General features: G+C 37.8%; 1 protein-coding gene across 1 annotated transcript; it reads right to left on the reverse strand.

Annotated features, from left to right (window-relative positions):
• Positions 1-3,791: 3,791 nt before the first annotated feature.
• LOC134848709 (lysosomal enzyme trafficking factor-like) lies at positions 3,792-4,175 on the reverse strand. Its single transcript, XM_063866223.1, has one exon. It carries the CDS (start codon positions 4,173-4,175, stop codon positions 3,792-3,794), a length of 384 nt encoding a protein of 127 aa, XP_063722293.1.
• Positions 4,176-15,839: the final 11,664 nt, after the last annotated feature.

Raw genomic sequence — 15,839 nt, forward strand, 5'->3', positions numbered from 1 at the left:
TGAGTAGATCCAAAAATAATCATCTCTTGTTTTGTTGAAAATCTATTAGTTTGATTATAATTATTTATGTTTGAAATATTTCTAAAGTACAGGCATTTTACTAGAATACTCAGTAGCTTTAGAAGTGCCTCTGACTGTTTCAACAAAAGATCACCAGTTTCAGCGAAAGATCATTCAATTTGAAGAGATGCGAAATGTATCTTGGATACAAAGACGGAAGGGGGGCGATAAAGATGAATGACTATGTTGAAAGAAAAAACAAAAAACCCACAAAATTATACTCATTTTGCAAAATCAGCTGAAACACTTCAAAAACATGAGTTTTTACAATGATTACTAGCTTAGAGTTAGAGTAACAATCAAAGCTCATTCACTAAAAATTATTTAAGGCGGCTTATTTACTGTTTAAGCATGGTTTCTGTTTAATACCAGGAAGCACTGAATGCTCGAGTTCCATAATAACACATCATGTACGTTATAACATCATCCCACACATTAACACAGATGCGAAGCTGCACTTCGCAAACATGCTACGAAGACAAAAAGCAGTTCTGAAAGAAACAAGTAAAGGTAGAAACAAGCCTTGAATTAAAACATTTGCTATATGTTGGACTCGAACCTTTGACCTCGAGATAAGCTTCTTACGTTTTAGCAACTGCGCCTCAGGCCCTTGAAATTGAACTAATGCTCCAAAAAATACTGCAACAAATTGGAACTCACTGCCACCAAAAAATAAAAATATTGCTAACTACATTATTGAATCTTCTCCGCCCAGTAAGTCGCTTATGATTGGCTAACACCAGCTGCCAATAAAGCAGAGAACTGATGCTATGAAGTTTTCAAAGCTACAAAACGTGATTATATCAAAAAAGCCAGCAAATTAGGACTACTTTTATTTTCGACTTCGGCTGGAGAAAATTAGATTCATACTATTACACTACGCTCGCTAGCTCTTTTTTGCCAACATTTTGAAAACAGCAAGACTTCATATTTTGCACCGTTAGCTAAAATAGGTTGTAACACTACCCTGAAACCAAAATCCACTATGAGTAAACAAAAACAAGAATAGCCGGTTACTGTGCAAATGGCACAGAATGTTCCGACCAGTCTTAAAAAATACAACAAAGTTTTTTCAAATTATTGTCGTTTTTTTTCGGCGTGGTGTGATAAAAGGAGCTGAAGAAAAAACTGGAGTCTAGGATATATATGTCAGTTATAGTCAAATAAGCTAATTAGAATGGAGAAATTTTTGGAAAAGTTACTTGAAAAAACAAAACAAACGTTTTTTTTTTAAAGTTTTGCAGTTTTTTGAATTTTTGTGAAAATTTTGATTCCAAAAAGGCGCTAAAATACTCAAAGTAAACTAACGTTACTCTAAGTTTTTAAGTTTTAAACTCAGGTATAGCAAGCTTTTAAGCAGTTAAAATAAGACTACTTGCTCCCTTTATTCGCTCGAAATAAGACGAAAAATCAAAACTTTCGAACCGGTTTTTCTTGACACGGGGGGACATTTTAAAAATTTTTTGAATGTGGTTCGAATCACGAATGTAAGGGCTTTATTATGATATATCACTCAACCTAGTCCGATGATTATTTGTGTTACCTGATTTTGCGTGGAAAACAAAAAAAAACTGAAACACGAATACTAAGTTCCTCCCCATTTTCAATGGTCGGAACAAAAAAAACTTCTCGTTATAAATTTCTAACTGTATAACCATCAAATGACACGGTGACGAAAATCATGCTTGTAAGCATGTTCGCGGAAGTTTCATAAATTTCAAGAAACAATCACCGCTATAATCCAGAAAAAGATCACAACGTCCATCGCAGATTATCTAACTGCAAAAATCTATTCTTAAAAAATAGCAAAGCTTTTTTCAGTGCTTGAGAAAACATCAGTAACTTTAAGGTGCTTTAATTCAAAATGAAAGTTATTTTCAAATTTGTCAATAGAGATGCAGGTGTTCAATTCTAACCATCGAAAGAAAACCTGCAAAATAAACGAGAGGCCGCTGAATGCGAAATGCGATCTTTCTTATCCTTTTTCTCCATAATTTCTTCATAAAACTCAAATTTGTTCAGACCATGACACTCTTCATAAGTGACACTCTTCATATGGCACTCTATGCGAAGTCGTTCAAGTACTTTTCAGGGTGGTTTTTGTAACAGACTCAAGCACGCACGCAAACTTTTTGTTTTCATTATATGTACGATTAAACGTCTCTATAATCAATTTGAAAATCAATTCAATCTGCGGACTACTAATTTCACTTTTAAAAAATCAAAATTTTCGTTTTACAACTAACTTTTTGGCAAGGATAAATGCCTGGAGCATTCAGTTAAAGTTACTCACCAAACTGTTACCCTTTTTGTACCGACCGTTTGAAAAATGGAGAGGAACTTTATTCGGGTGTTTTCGTTTTTTCTTCTTTCTACGAAAAATCACTTACCACAAACAATTTTTTTTTCTTTTTTCTACGCAAAATTAGCTACCACAAACAATCATCGGAGAGAGTTGAGTGATACATCAAATTAAATCCCTTTAAGTCGTTATTTGATAAAATTTTTCCCGGTGTCGAGAAAAAAACGTTTTGAAATTCATGATAGTTCTTCTTGATTCGAGCGATTAAAGCAAGCAAACAGGCTTACAATAGCTTATTTTAATGGCTTTTAACAATACAAAAGCTTAATTTAAGCCGTAAAACTTAGTTTTACTCGAGTTAAAGTTTTTTTGCGGCTTTTGGAATCAAAAACTTCAAGAAACTGCAAAAAATTGAAAATTTTTTGTTTCTCTTGTCGTTTTTCTACTAAAATTGTCTTCCAATTTGCCTATTTTTCTATGTTTTTCGATTATGCCTAAGCTCTAGTTTTTGTTTCACATCCTTTTATCGCATCACGCCAAAACAATGACACTAACAAAAAAACACCACGCATAAAGAAACGGTTTTTTAAAAAGAAATTCATTTTTGTATTTTTAAGACTATGGCCAAAACATTCTGAGCTACTTGCAGTAACGAGCTATTCTAGTTGTTGTTTTTTTTCACGCAAAATCAAGCACCACAATTACTCATCGGAATGGGTCCAGTGATAATTGTCAAAAAATTGTCCCCGGTATTGAGAAAAATTGGTTTGATATTTTTGAGATTTAGTCTTATTTTGAGCGATTAAAGCGAGCGAGCTGGCTTACAAAAGATTTTTTCTTAAATTAAGCCGTGAAAACTTAGCTTTACTCGAAACAAATTGAAAAAAATTTTGAACATTTAAATTTTTTATTTGATTTTCCAGTCATTTTGCTACAGAAATTGTTGTCCAAATCGTCTGTTTTACTTTGTTTTTCAAATATGCTTAAGTGTTAGTTTTTCGTTCAGACCTTTTCATCACACCACGCAAAAAAAAACTACATTTTGTTAGTTGAATTTACTCAACTACCAGATAAAGACCTTTCAATTACACAGATGGCAATTGACATGAATTTGAAATTGGTGGCAATCACTATTAGTAGGGCAAAAGCTAAAGGAAATCGCACAACCTCATTTATTTCAAAAAGAGACAAAATGGCCGTAAAACGAGGGCAGAGTATTTTAAAAGAGAATACGAAGAAAAAACTAGATTTCTAATTAACAAAGAAAATACAGTTTCAAAACTATTATTGAAAATCGTAGAAACTCATATCATAAATCAAATATAATTTACATTCACAGCACGCAAACATTATTTACAGGAGATATGTAAAAATACGAAGTTTACAAGTGAAATTGCCCAGTTTTTTAAGTTTATCTTCAGAGTTCAAATCACTTAACTTTGGCTCCCTTGCCAGCTTTGAAAGTTTGGTCCACTTTCACATGGGGAAGGCGACAGTCGGCTTTATCGCCGAGTAATACACAATTCGTGCGAGTGCAAGTGATCAGCAGGGCAAAAATGGAAATGTAAGGCACAAGAAGGATAACAATCCACCAGGAGAACGGCACGTTGAACATGTGTTCAGCTATCATGTCGTAGATTCCCAACAGCTGTCGATCTTTTTTCTTGTAGTGCTTCGCATGATCCAATGCAAGCTGTGAATACTGGTCGCTTATGTCGAAAAGGTAATGCATTAAGTAGAAAGTCCCGCCCAGATACATAAGAAGAAGCACCCAGCTAACAGTTTGACGCGTATTGCCTTGCAATTTGGACATAAGGAAGGATTCCATTCAAACTGAAAACAGTTCAAAACTCTAGTTAAACAGCGATGCAACGACTATGATCCATTAACACTTTTCATCAAAATAGCGGTATTTTCCTATAAAAAAAACTAAATTACAAAAGGGGCCCTTCCGTTTAGTTACGGTAAGTGCACAAGCTGGATAGGGCCATACCAGCGATATAAAAATGCATATATATATCAGCAATGAAGTCATAAATCAGCATTAAATGCATCGTCGTAATTTTAATTTATCTTAGCCGTCCTTCCTCTACAATAGCGCTTATGGAGTTGTCGATACATTGAACTTTGCGTAGCGATCTGCACCCCCTTATACAAAGTATAGAGCTCCTCAGGAGCGCGAAGCTTATTTTAGTTCTTATGTAGTTTATAGATTCTGTATAGCTTTCTTGTCTTTTTTCACTTAGTTTTTCGGCCAATCGCTGCATCGTCCGCGTGGCTGTTGGAGCAGCGCCACCGGTGCATCCAAAAATTAGCGGGCAGAAGCTACTCTGCTCTACGTTTAAAATTCTTTGCTGATATTTGGAGTTCTTCAGCGTTTCGTGGTATTTGTATGCATCCTTATGCAGTTTTTGCGATGTTTAAGCATGGGGGTTGAAAATATTCACATCAAAGAAAGCGCGGCTGAATCGTGAACCCCAGAGTCCGTTTGCCTTAATGTCAAGTCGTGCCTCATCTTCAGTTGTAGTTGAATTGTGACAAAGCTTTCGCCTTGCAACGGCTGAAGTTTCGGCTCAATCTCGACGTCATGGCAAACCTCGTTCATGAGGTTGGCGAATGTGTCTCTAATTTCATTGTGTCTTATGTGTGTGTAACCACCCTTTGCACAGTGAAGCGCATGTGTCAAGTTAAAATCAGGACCACATGCACATGTGAGTGGGGTTTTGGTTGGTTCCCATCCGTATCTATGATATCAAACATCCGTAACTATGATATCAAACATACCAAATCTTTTCCTATTATACTCGTCAGGTATAAACCTTCAAAACCAATAGCTTCAAAATCGAGATTGCTTTCAGGGACAATGATTTATCACATACATGCGAGGGGGAGCTTCGCATCACTTTTGATACCACACAAACAAAAAACTATTGGACGAAAAATGAGAAGCAAGCCAATATGAAAAAAACTACCTTGATGGGCGCGTGCTCACGACGCTATAGAAGCTCATTGAGAGGGGGTAGGGCCCCCTCGCAACATTTAACATGCGACCCTAGAAATGATGGCGGTTTGTTAGGGCAACTTTTAGATTGTTTTATTTTAAAGATGTGTTTTGTAGTCAAATCAGTTAATTAAAATTTGTATCTGAAAAATACAGAACAGAAACAGACATATTCAATATAGTAAAAAAGCACAGCATCAAACCATCCAAAACGGTGTGCAACGACAGGCCGAGTTGTGGTACTCGGGAACCGTGAACAGATGGAAGTAGAGCGGGCGATAGACACTGATGAATATGGAACTGGGTTGGCGGAGAGCTATAGCAGAGAGACAAGAAGGACGACACGGGAAAGGACAGAAGAAAGGCGCATCTAGGAGAGAGTGAACTAAAACACAGACTATCGGTAATTGAGAACATTTACATCAGCATCCACCATTCTTACTGGAGAATCTCTCATTTTCCTTTTACCGCGTAGGGCTATCAGAGCGGACTTGATGACGGTAAAACTCAGGCGCTTTCTTATATAGTTCTTAATATCAGCGTAAGAGCAGCCATTCTTAGAGCAAAGTTTCTCCGCTAGAACAGTACAAAAGTGATCGGCCTCTTCAACCATTGCTCCATTAGTAGCAAAGACAAGGGGGGTGAAACTGGCATGCTCCACTTGCTGAACCCGTTCTAGGTGTGCAGATTTCTTCATCTTCTCGTGGTCGGCAAGAATTAATTTAACTGGCTTAGCACGGTTCGATGGTGAGTTGATGTGGGTCACTCTGACGTCGTACATCGATTTTTGCATTGGCGTCCAGAAAGACCTGCACGCGATATCGAGACGAGCGCCTTCTTCAATGTTTCCGCGAATAGTAATTTTTTCCTCATCGGTCAGGGAAATTAGCGGAGGCTCAATGCTTACATCTTTACATACACTATCAAGAACATCAGCAAAGAGATCCCGGAAGCAGTTATGGCGCATAATCACAAAGCCACCTAGATTACAATTTAATGAGTGGTCAATGCTGTTATTTTGTCCACATTCACACTTCATGGCCATGTTGACAAGTGGCCACTCATATCGCAAATTCAGACAATCTCTTTTCCTAATGACCCTTTTGGCCTGATTGTTGTGATAAACCTTTTAAATAGATTTGGTATGTTTGATGTTTGTGGAGCGCCCTCTGAGGGATTTTAGAGACAGGTTTGTCAAGTGGCTTTTTGTGGGGAGGTTGGAAACTGGAACTGGCTTGAAGTGTCTGGTGGTGCACCGCTGGACCTACTGAGCTCGGGTGAGATTGTTCCTTGCTTTTGATTTTTATAATTCGATTTTAAAATTTAAATTAATTTAATTGTCTTTAATTTTTTTTATTTGCTGATATATAAAATTCCCACTAACCGCTTATCATGGGTTAATTCAGTCCCTCAAATTCCAGTCAAAATCCTTTTTTTTAACCTTTACGCTGCGTCAAGATGAGGAAAAACAACAAAGAGTGTACAAGCAAAGATTGCTTAAAAACTCCAGGACTGATAAATTGGATTAGATGTGATTGTTTTTCTAGTTGGTATCATATCAGTTGTGTAAATTATTCTCTTAGCGACTCTAAGAAAACCTAATGGTTTCAGTGTCCATTATGCGTTGATGTAAAATCTGTTAATAAAGCAACAATAGTAAGGATTAAGTGCTAGAAAATTATGTTAATACAGCTATCTCAAACGTCCGAGTACTCAAGAGAGTACCAAAAACTCGCGTGTTCCCAGGCGGAAAGTCTGTCGGACAAAATAAATGACATCGTCTACAATGTAGAAGCTGTTACAAAATGGCTAATTTTTTAACGTCGTTCTTGTTTTTTTTGGAGCAACAGATAAGATGTGGACGCATACATACCACAAGCATGAGCTCTTTGATAAATAAAAAAAAAACGAGTAAATGACGTGTCACTTTCAAAACCCCATCCCCAAATTGCAAGCCCGCCTCAGAGTGACCTCGAACAGAGAATAACGTTCATAAGTAGTAAGCTCGATGAAGGAAATGTATGCTCGATGAAGGAGGAATAAGGCTTGCTGCTTCGGATGACAAAATTGCTCCTTTTTCAACTGATAAAATCAAAAGTTGTTGTCTAACTACCCTCCGCGAGCCAAATTTGCAGCTCCAAATCCAGAAAATTGGGATAGATTTTTTTTGTAACCGATTTCGATCTATACAAAGCGATAATGTCCTTTCCGAACGGATCAGCAGCAGGTCCTGATAAAACATTTCCTCAAATTTTCAGAGATCTTGTTAGTAAGTCGAATGGCAGTGCACGACTTAATTTTCTGAAATCGCTTTCTAAGCTGATAAACCTCATTGAAGATGGCAAAATGCCCGAACCCCTAAGAACTATTTTTTTTTGGCTTAAAGCTTATCGCCCTCATAAAGATAGACGGAGGGTTGAGACCGATTGCCATAGGCAACACCCTGATACGTATCGCGTCTAAATGCGCTGGAAGCAAGGCCCTCTACGAGCGACAAAATTTTTTCGTAAACGTGCAGGTAGGATGCGGTACCAAACGAGGAGCAGAAATAGCTGCACACTCATTTCGAAACCTAATTGAACGAGACGAAAATCCAGAATGCACTGTTCTTTTAAAACTAGATTTTAAGAATGCCTTTAACTCTCTAAATAGAGAAACAATGCTGAATCATGTTGATTCAAATCGCCCCGAATTGTATAATTCAACCCATTGCGCGTATGGTAAACCTAGTTACTTTTTTACGAAACCTCTGTCATAACGTCAGAAGACGGAACTCAGCAAGGTGATCCTGAAGCCCCAAACCTTTTTGCGGAAACAATTCATAGACTAGTCAAACAATTGGAGTCGAAAATTAACATTTGGTATTTAGATGACGGAAATTTAGCCGACAACTATAAGGTAGTACTCCGGGACCTTAAAAACATTCTGAAATTAGAACAAATTTACGGCCTGAGCTTGAACACTGAGAAGTGCGAACTTTGTTTTTTGGGACCGACTACTATTACACAGTATAATTCATTTTTAACACAATTTCAAAAAATTTGCCCCAAAATAAAAACAAAAACAAAAGAAGAACTCCTCCTTTTAGGATCTCCAATTGGCAAAGTTTGCCGAAAAGAATTGCTCGACGAAAAAATTAAGGAGCTTGAAAAAATCTCGGATGTCATTGACAAACTAGACGCCCATTATGGTTTTTAATTTCTGAAAAATTGCTTTAGCATGCCAAAACTCCTATATTTTTTTGCGTACGAGACCTTGTTTTTGGAAAATGATTTTTTGGAACGCTGCGACAATTTTCTGAGAAATTCGTTATGCAAGGTCACTAACGTGAAAATGGATGATAACCAGTTTTTACAAGCAGTTCTTTTGGCAGCCAAAGGTGGCTTGGGCGTTTTTTGCGCTCGTCTACTCGCTTTACCCGCTTTCTTAGCCACAGCAGTAGGAGCAAAAGATGCCTTGAGCAAAATCTTTGGTTTGGAGCATGTGGATAGAACCTATGATGATGCGCTTAAACGGTGGTTTGAACTTGGAAAAATTGAAATGGCTCCGGAAAATTAAATCCAAAAAAAATGGACGGAGCCAATTTATGACAGCGAAATTTGATTTTACGACTCAAACCATCGGATGTAAAGATTTTACGCTTTCCTAGATAAATTTGGCTCCCAATGGTTGAACTTCATCCCGTGCAAAAATTTAAGTTTAAAACTGTCGAACCAACAACTCAGAATTGCGATAGAACTTCGATTAGGCTCAAAAATACCCGAACGGCATAATTGCCTGTGCAGAAAAGACGTTACCAAGGATGATTGGCATGGTCTTTCTTGCCTCAAAAGTGCTGGGAGATTCTCTAGGCATTCAAACCTGAATGCCCTTATAAAGCACAGTTTTACTTCCACTCACATTCCGTCTGTTTTAGAACCACGACTATCTACACGACCAATCAGAAGCGACCAGACGGATTGACGCTCCTTCCATGGGCTCTTGTTAAGCAGCTCTTGTGGGATGTAACGGTGATAGACTCCTTAGCTCCCTGTTGGATTAATGCCGGTTTTGTTTGTAACCCTGGTACGGCTGCCGCTGAAGCGGAAGAGCAAAAAAATGACAAATTCAGGGCGCGGCCGGCCCCAGCACAGAAATTTTTTCGACCAAGCTTTGTATGAACCTAAGCATATGCACCGAGGAACACAGAGCAGGCAGCTTTTTAAAACAGAGAATCTCCCTGGCAATACAGATTGCAAACTTGCGTACTTGGAACAATAAATGACAAAATAACTTTCGAGGAAAATTTATAAAACAGTTATATTTGTATATTATATTTTTCGTGATGAGTTGCGTGATCTTATTGAAGAAACGTAACACTTATCGACTTTAATTGAAAAGGACTTAAACAATTGTCATCTTCTTAAATCATTTCCATATCTAGAAAATTCCAAGGATTTTGACTGGAATACGTGTTGAAGGGACTCCTGACTGTAACCTCGATTACTATGATACTTTTGACCTTCTGATTACCTTTATAAAAGAAAAACAAAAAAAAATTGATTGTTTCAAATATCTTTAATTCAGTAATTTTTTCCGCTTTGGTCAAGAAGAACTTTCTAATAACGCCTAAGAGACTTGGAATGATGCTTTAAACAGTTAGACATTTGCGAATTTTAAAAGTAGTACTTTTTAAAGCTATCATATAAGAGTAGTAGTAGTAGTAGTAGTTCGAAAAACGAAAAATTTTGTAACCCGGAAAAAAAAAGAATTTTCTATTGGAGAAAAGGAATAAAGTAAAGTATAAAATTAAGCACTTTACAAAAGTGAATCACTGAGAGAGTGCCTCCAAAGTACAGCCATTATTTCTTCGCTGAACTGCAAGATCCAGTCTCTGTTTAAGATGTTTAAGAGCGAGTTTCTCACCTGTCGCGTCCTTGATCTTACCTGCAAAGTCTTTGATGAATTCAATCGATGTTCTCCCAATCCCGCCTAACGTTTCTATGGCTATGGGTTCAAAAGTAACAGTTGAAGGGAGATCCGAGTAATGATTCTTTTTTCGCTCTTCGGCTTCAGAAGCAGCGCTGGAGCCAGGAATGATCCCTAGATGCACATTCGAGTTAGCCAGTCGGCTAATGCATGTGAAATCCCACCCTAGAACCCGTTCTCTAGACCAAGGCGTCAGAGTCAGCCCATCAGGTCTTCGACCATCTTTACGTAATAAACCTACTGGTTCAAGAGAAGATGGGTAGCCTGCTGCTTTAATTGCTTCTTATATAAGAACATAGCAATTAGTATGCCTGGTGAAACGGTGTTTGATCTTTGGACACACTAGTGCATGATTTGCGTCGGTGTGTGCCATTCCACCGGATTGGCACCATCGAAGATCGTATCCTTCGACGAGAAGAAAACGGACAAAATGACGTTAAAGACGAATTCGTGATGAAAACGAGGGTAGGAATTTTCTGGAATTCACAATTTTTATAATTTCGATTTTCAGCAGATTATTTCTGAGAAAAGCGGGAACGGCCATTTTGACCAGAAAACGGGATAAGAACACAACGAACGAGAACATCGAACGAACAAGTCAAGAAAAACAACAGCAAAAAACGGAGTAACTATCATGACTATCACACACAAAAAGGCAATTAACTGAGGCAGGTAAGAAGAAAGGAGGCTTCAGTGGGACAGCCGGAGTAGATCTGTACCCTCTCGTGCCACGAGATTGAGGAGATAAGATTGTTATCTCAGGAGGAGAACGGAATATGAGGTCTGGTGCCCAGAGACTCAGTAGACTGTAATATACACTTTTTAGCTGCTGTGATCCCCTGAATGGTTGAATTAACTTCGGTTTTATATAGTCTTTCAGAGCATGATTAGCTAGGAAGAGGAAAAGATCAATCCATCCCCAATGGATTTAGTATTTTACTGTCACTAAAAACATAGTAAATATTGGATTTTGAGCCGCGTTTTTAATGGTAGTCACGTATTCTGGAGATCCGAGAACCAGCTATGGGCAACGAAAGCTGGTCAAAGGTCGTTTGACTGATGGCCTAAAAATGGAAACTTTTCACTTAGCCCTAAACAGACCAGAAAACTAACTGGCTAGGTTTAGACGGTGAAAAACGAGTAGAATTAAGGTGCGTTTCTTTGCTCCGTCACTATGCAGTGTTTGGGCGAATGTTACATAAACGTTTTTATGGCGCTCCTGTGTGGGCCTGTTAAAGGCATGACAATCATAATCAGCAAACGTTTCAGTAACTAACACTCCGATCCGGGCGTATTACCGAATTAGAGGCCTTAAGATCTTGTATGGTATTAGGCGGGAGGTACCGACCCTCCACCTCTTACGATTTAGCTTTTTAACTTAGTTAAGACCAAAAATTCCGGGGCCGGAGGGTTAGGTGGGAAGTCATGAGCCCGCTTGTCACAAGGCCCTGGGACCAAAAATAATGAAAGAGAAACCGTAAAACAAAAACGGAGGATAAGCAACAAAAAAGCCAAAAACAAATTTATTTGAAAATAAAAAAGTACAAAAACCCAAAAAAAATTCAAAAACAGTAAAAAATGTAAAATGACAGTTTATGTACAATTTCCAGACGAGATGTGATCTGACCTTCCTACTTGTTGTTGTTTCAGATTAATTTATATCATTTCTGATCGAAGAATTGAGTGTTTTGGTGGTTGACTAGGTACCCTCCCTTGAGTGTTGTTTGAGTATTTAAGCACGTTTATGATAACTTTGCCGGTGACTGGAGGGTAGGTGGCAAGCTGAAAGACGTGTTCCAGACTCAACAAGAGGCAACAGGACAACATCCACAACGACTGCTGGGTATCGTTAACACAGTTTTGGTATCGTTCGGGTTTTGTTTCAATAAAACTTAAGTGGTGGGGGGCACAATTGGCGCGGTCCGATTGCACCCTCCATTGATTGCGAATTTCCGAGTTAAAGGTCCTAAGTCGGGTGTTTTGGTGTAAAGGAGGGTATAGTAATATTGATTATCGACTACTAATAGGTTATTATCTTTGTTAAATATTACTTATCTCCCATTTGGAATTACTCTATGAGTATAAAAAATAAGTCATAACTCAAGAATTATAAGTTTGACCGGTTTATTTCTCAAAAACGGGAATAAGATCTGTTTTTGCAATTATTTCAAATAATTGAAAGATTAAATTTCTAATTGTCTCAAATTAAGCAGTGGATAAAGTAAATTCTTTTCTATTCGGTTCCAAAGCAAGCTATTGACTTAAAAATAATTTAATAAGAAAATGCGCTCGGTTTTTTTGAGTTCAACCACTTTCAATCTTATAGTTTCACTTAAGTGAAACATTATTCAAACTTTTTTTATACTTTTCAGGTTATCAATTCCAGAAAAAAAAAGATTTGAATCTAGGTCTTTTTAAGTTTCACCTGAAAACAAAAAGATGCAAGTGAGGCTTAATCAATAGTATGCATTAGGAAAGCTCGTTTATTTGTCAAGCCTTATAAACCGACAAAATTCCGATAAGTCCAAGTACTTTTGAGACCTAAAATAAATAAATTGATTTTTAAACTGAGAGATCTTAGATTTTGTTAGATTACTCAGAAGAAAGTGGCCGTGAAAAAGCACTGGTATAGAATGCTGATAAAGTTGTTGATTAGGAGAATATTAAAACTTGATTCAACATGATCCATCATAGAAGTACATAACTGAACCCAATAGTACTCCTCAAAGATGTAGGGTAATACTTTAAAGATGAATTACTAATTCGAGTTTTCAACTATGCAAGCTTTAGGCATTGAAAAAAAATTGATTGTTTCAAATATCTTTAATTCAGTAATTTTTTCCGCTTTGGTCAAGAAGACCTTTCTAATAACGCCTAAGAGACTTGGAATGATGCTTTAAACAGTTAGACATTTGCGAATTTTAAAAGTAGTACTTTTTAAAGCTATCATATAAGAGTAGTAGTAGTAGTAGTAGTTCGAAAAACAAAAAATTTTGTAACCCGGAAAAAAAAAGAATTTTCTATTGGAGAAAAGGAATAAAGTAAAGTATAAAATTAAGCAATTTACAAAAGTGAATCACTGAGAGAGTGCCTCCAAAGTACAGCCATTATTTCTTCGCTGAACTGCAAGATCCAGTCTCTGTTTAAGATGTTTAAGAGCGAGTTTCTCACCTGTCGCGTCCTTGATCTTACCTGCAAAGTCTTTGATGAATTCAATCGATGTTCTCCCAATCCCGCCTAACGTTTCTATGGCTATGGGTTCAAAAGTAACAGTTGAAGGGAGATCCGAGTAATGATTCTTTTTTCGCTCTTCGGCTTCAGAAGCAGCGCTGGAGCCAGGAATGATCCCTAGATGCACATTCGAGTTAGCCAGTCGGCTAATGCATGTGAAATCCCACCCTAGAACCCGTTCTCTAGACCAAGGCGTCAGAGTCAGCCCATCAGGTCTTCGACCATCTTTACGTAATAAACCTACTGGTTCAAGAGAAGATGGGTAGCCTGCTGCTTTAATTGCTTCTTATATAAGAACATAGCAATTAGTATGCCTGGTGAAACGGTGTTTGATCTTTGGACACACTAGTGCATGATTTCCGTCGGTGTGTGCCATTCCACCGGATTGGCACCATCGAAGATCGTATCCTTCGACGAGAAGAAAACGGACAAAATGACGTTAAAGACGAATTCGTGATGAAAACGAGGGTAGGAATTTTCTGGAATTCACAATTTTTATAATTTCGATTTTCAGCAGATTATTTCTGAGAAAAGCGGGAACGGCCATTTTGACCAGAAAACGGGATAAGAACACAACGAACGAGAACATCGAACGAACAAGTCAAGAAAAACAACAGCAAAAAACGGAGTAACTATCATGACTATCACACACAAAAAGGCAATTAACTGAGGCAGGTAAGAAGAAAGGAGGCTTCAGTGGGACAGCCGGAGTAGATCTGTACCCTCTCGTGCCACGAGATTGAGGAGATAAGATTGTTATCTCAGGAGGAGAACGGAATATGAGGTCTGGTGCCCAGAGACTCAGTAGACTGTAATATACACTTTTTAGCTGCTGTGATCCCCTGAATGGTTGAGTTAACTTCGGTTTTATATAGTCTTTCAGAGCATGATTAGCTAGGAAGAGGAAAAGATCAATCCATCCCCAATGGATTTAGTATTTTACTGTCACTAAAAACATAGTAAATATTGGATTTTGAGCCGCGTTTTTAATGGTAGTCACGTATTCTGGAGATCCGAGAACCAGCTATGGGCAACGAAAGCTGGTCAAAGGTCGTTTGACTGATGGCCTAAAAATGGAAACTTTTCACTTAGCCCTAAACAGACCAGAAAACTAACTGGCTAGGTTTAGACGGTGAAAAACGAGTAGAATTAAGGTGCGTTTCTTTGCTCCGTCACTATGCAGTGTTTGGGCGAATGTTACATAAACGTTTTTATGGCGCTCCTGTGTGGGCCTGTTAAAGGCATGACAATCATAATCAGCAAACGTTTCAGTAACTAACACTCCGCTCCGGGCGTATTACCGAATTAGAGGCCTTAAGATCTTGTATGGTATTAGGCGGGAGGTACCGACCCTCCACCTCTTACGATTTAGCTTTTTAACTTAGTTAAGACCAAAAATTCCGGGGCCGGAGGGTTAGGTGGGAAGTCATGAGCCCGCTTGTCACAAGGCCCTGGGACCAAAAATAATGAAAGAGAAACCGTAAAACAAAAACGGAGGATAAGCAACAAAAAAGCCAAAAACAAATTTATTTGAAAATAAAAAAGTACAAAAACCCAAAAAAAATTCAAAAACAGTAAAAAATGTAAAATGACAGTTTATGTACAATTTCCAGACGAGATGTGATCTGACCTTCCTACTTGTTGTTGTTTCAGATTAATTTATATCATTTCTGATCGAAGAATTGAGTGTTTTGGTGGTTGACTAGGTACCCTCCCTTGAGTGTTGTTTGAGTATTTAAACACGTTAATGATAACTTTGCCGGTGACTGGAGGGTAGGTGGCAAGCTGAAAGACGTGTTCCAGACTCAACAAGAGGCAACAGGACAACATCCACAACGACTGCTGGGTATCGTTAACACAGTTTTGGTATCGTTCGGGTTTTATTTCAATAAAACTTAAGTGGTGGGGGGCACAATTGGCGCGGTCCGATTGCACCCTCCATTGATTGCAAATTTCCGAGTTAAAGGTCCTAAGTCGGGTGTTTTGGTGTAAAGGAGGATATAGTATTATTGATTATCGACTACTAATAGGTTATTATCTTTATTAAATATTACTTATCTCCCATTTGGAATTACTCTATGAGTATAAAAAATAAGTCATAACTCAAGAATTATAAGTTTGACCGGTTTATTTCTCAAAAACGGGAATAAGTTCTGTTTTTGCAATTATTTCAAATAATTGAAAGATTAAATTTCTAATTGTCTCAAATTAAGCAGTGGATAAAGTAAATTCTTTTCTATTCGGTTCCAAAGCAAGCTATTGACTTAAAAATAATTT

The sequence above is a fragment of the Symsagittifera roscoffensis genome, chromosome 6, assembly GCF_963678635.1.
Source record: "Symsagittifera roscoffensis chromosome 6, txSymRosc1.1, whole genome shotgun sequence".
Classification (NCBI taxonomy): domain Eukaryota; kingdom Metazoa; phylum Xenacoelomorpha; order Acoela; family Convolutidae; genus Symsagittifera; species Symsagittifera roscoffensis.

What these genes read in the sequence shown, in the direction of transcription:
- LOC134848709 (XM_063866223.1), bottom strand. Translation starts at nt 4,175, where the DNA reads ATGTCCAAATTGCAAGGCAATACGCGTCAAACTGTTAGCTGGGTGCTT.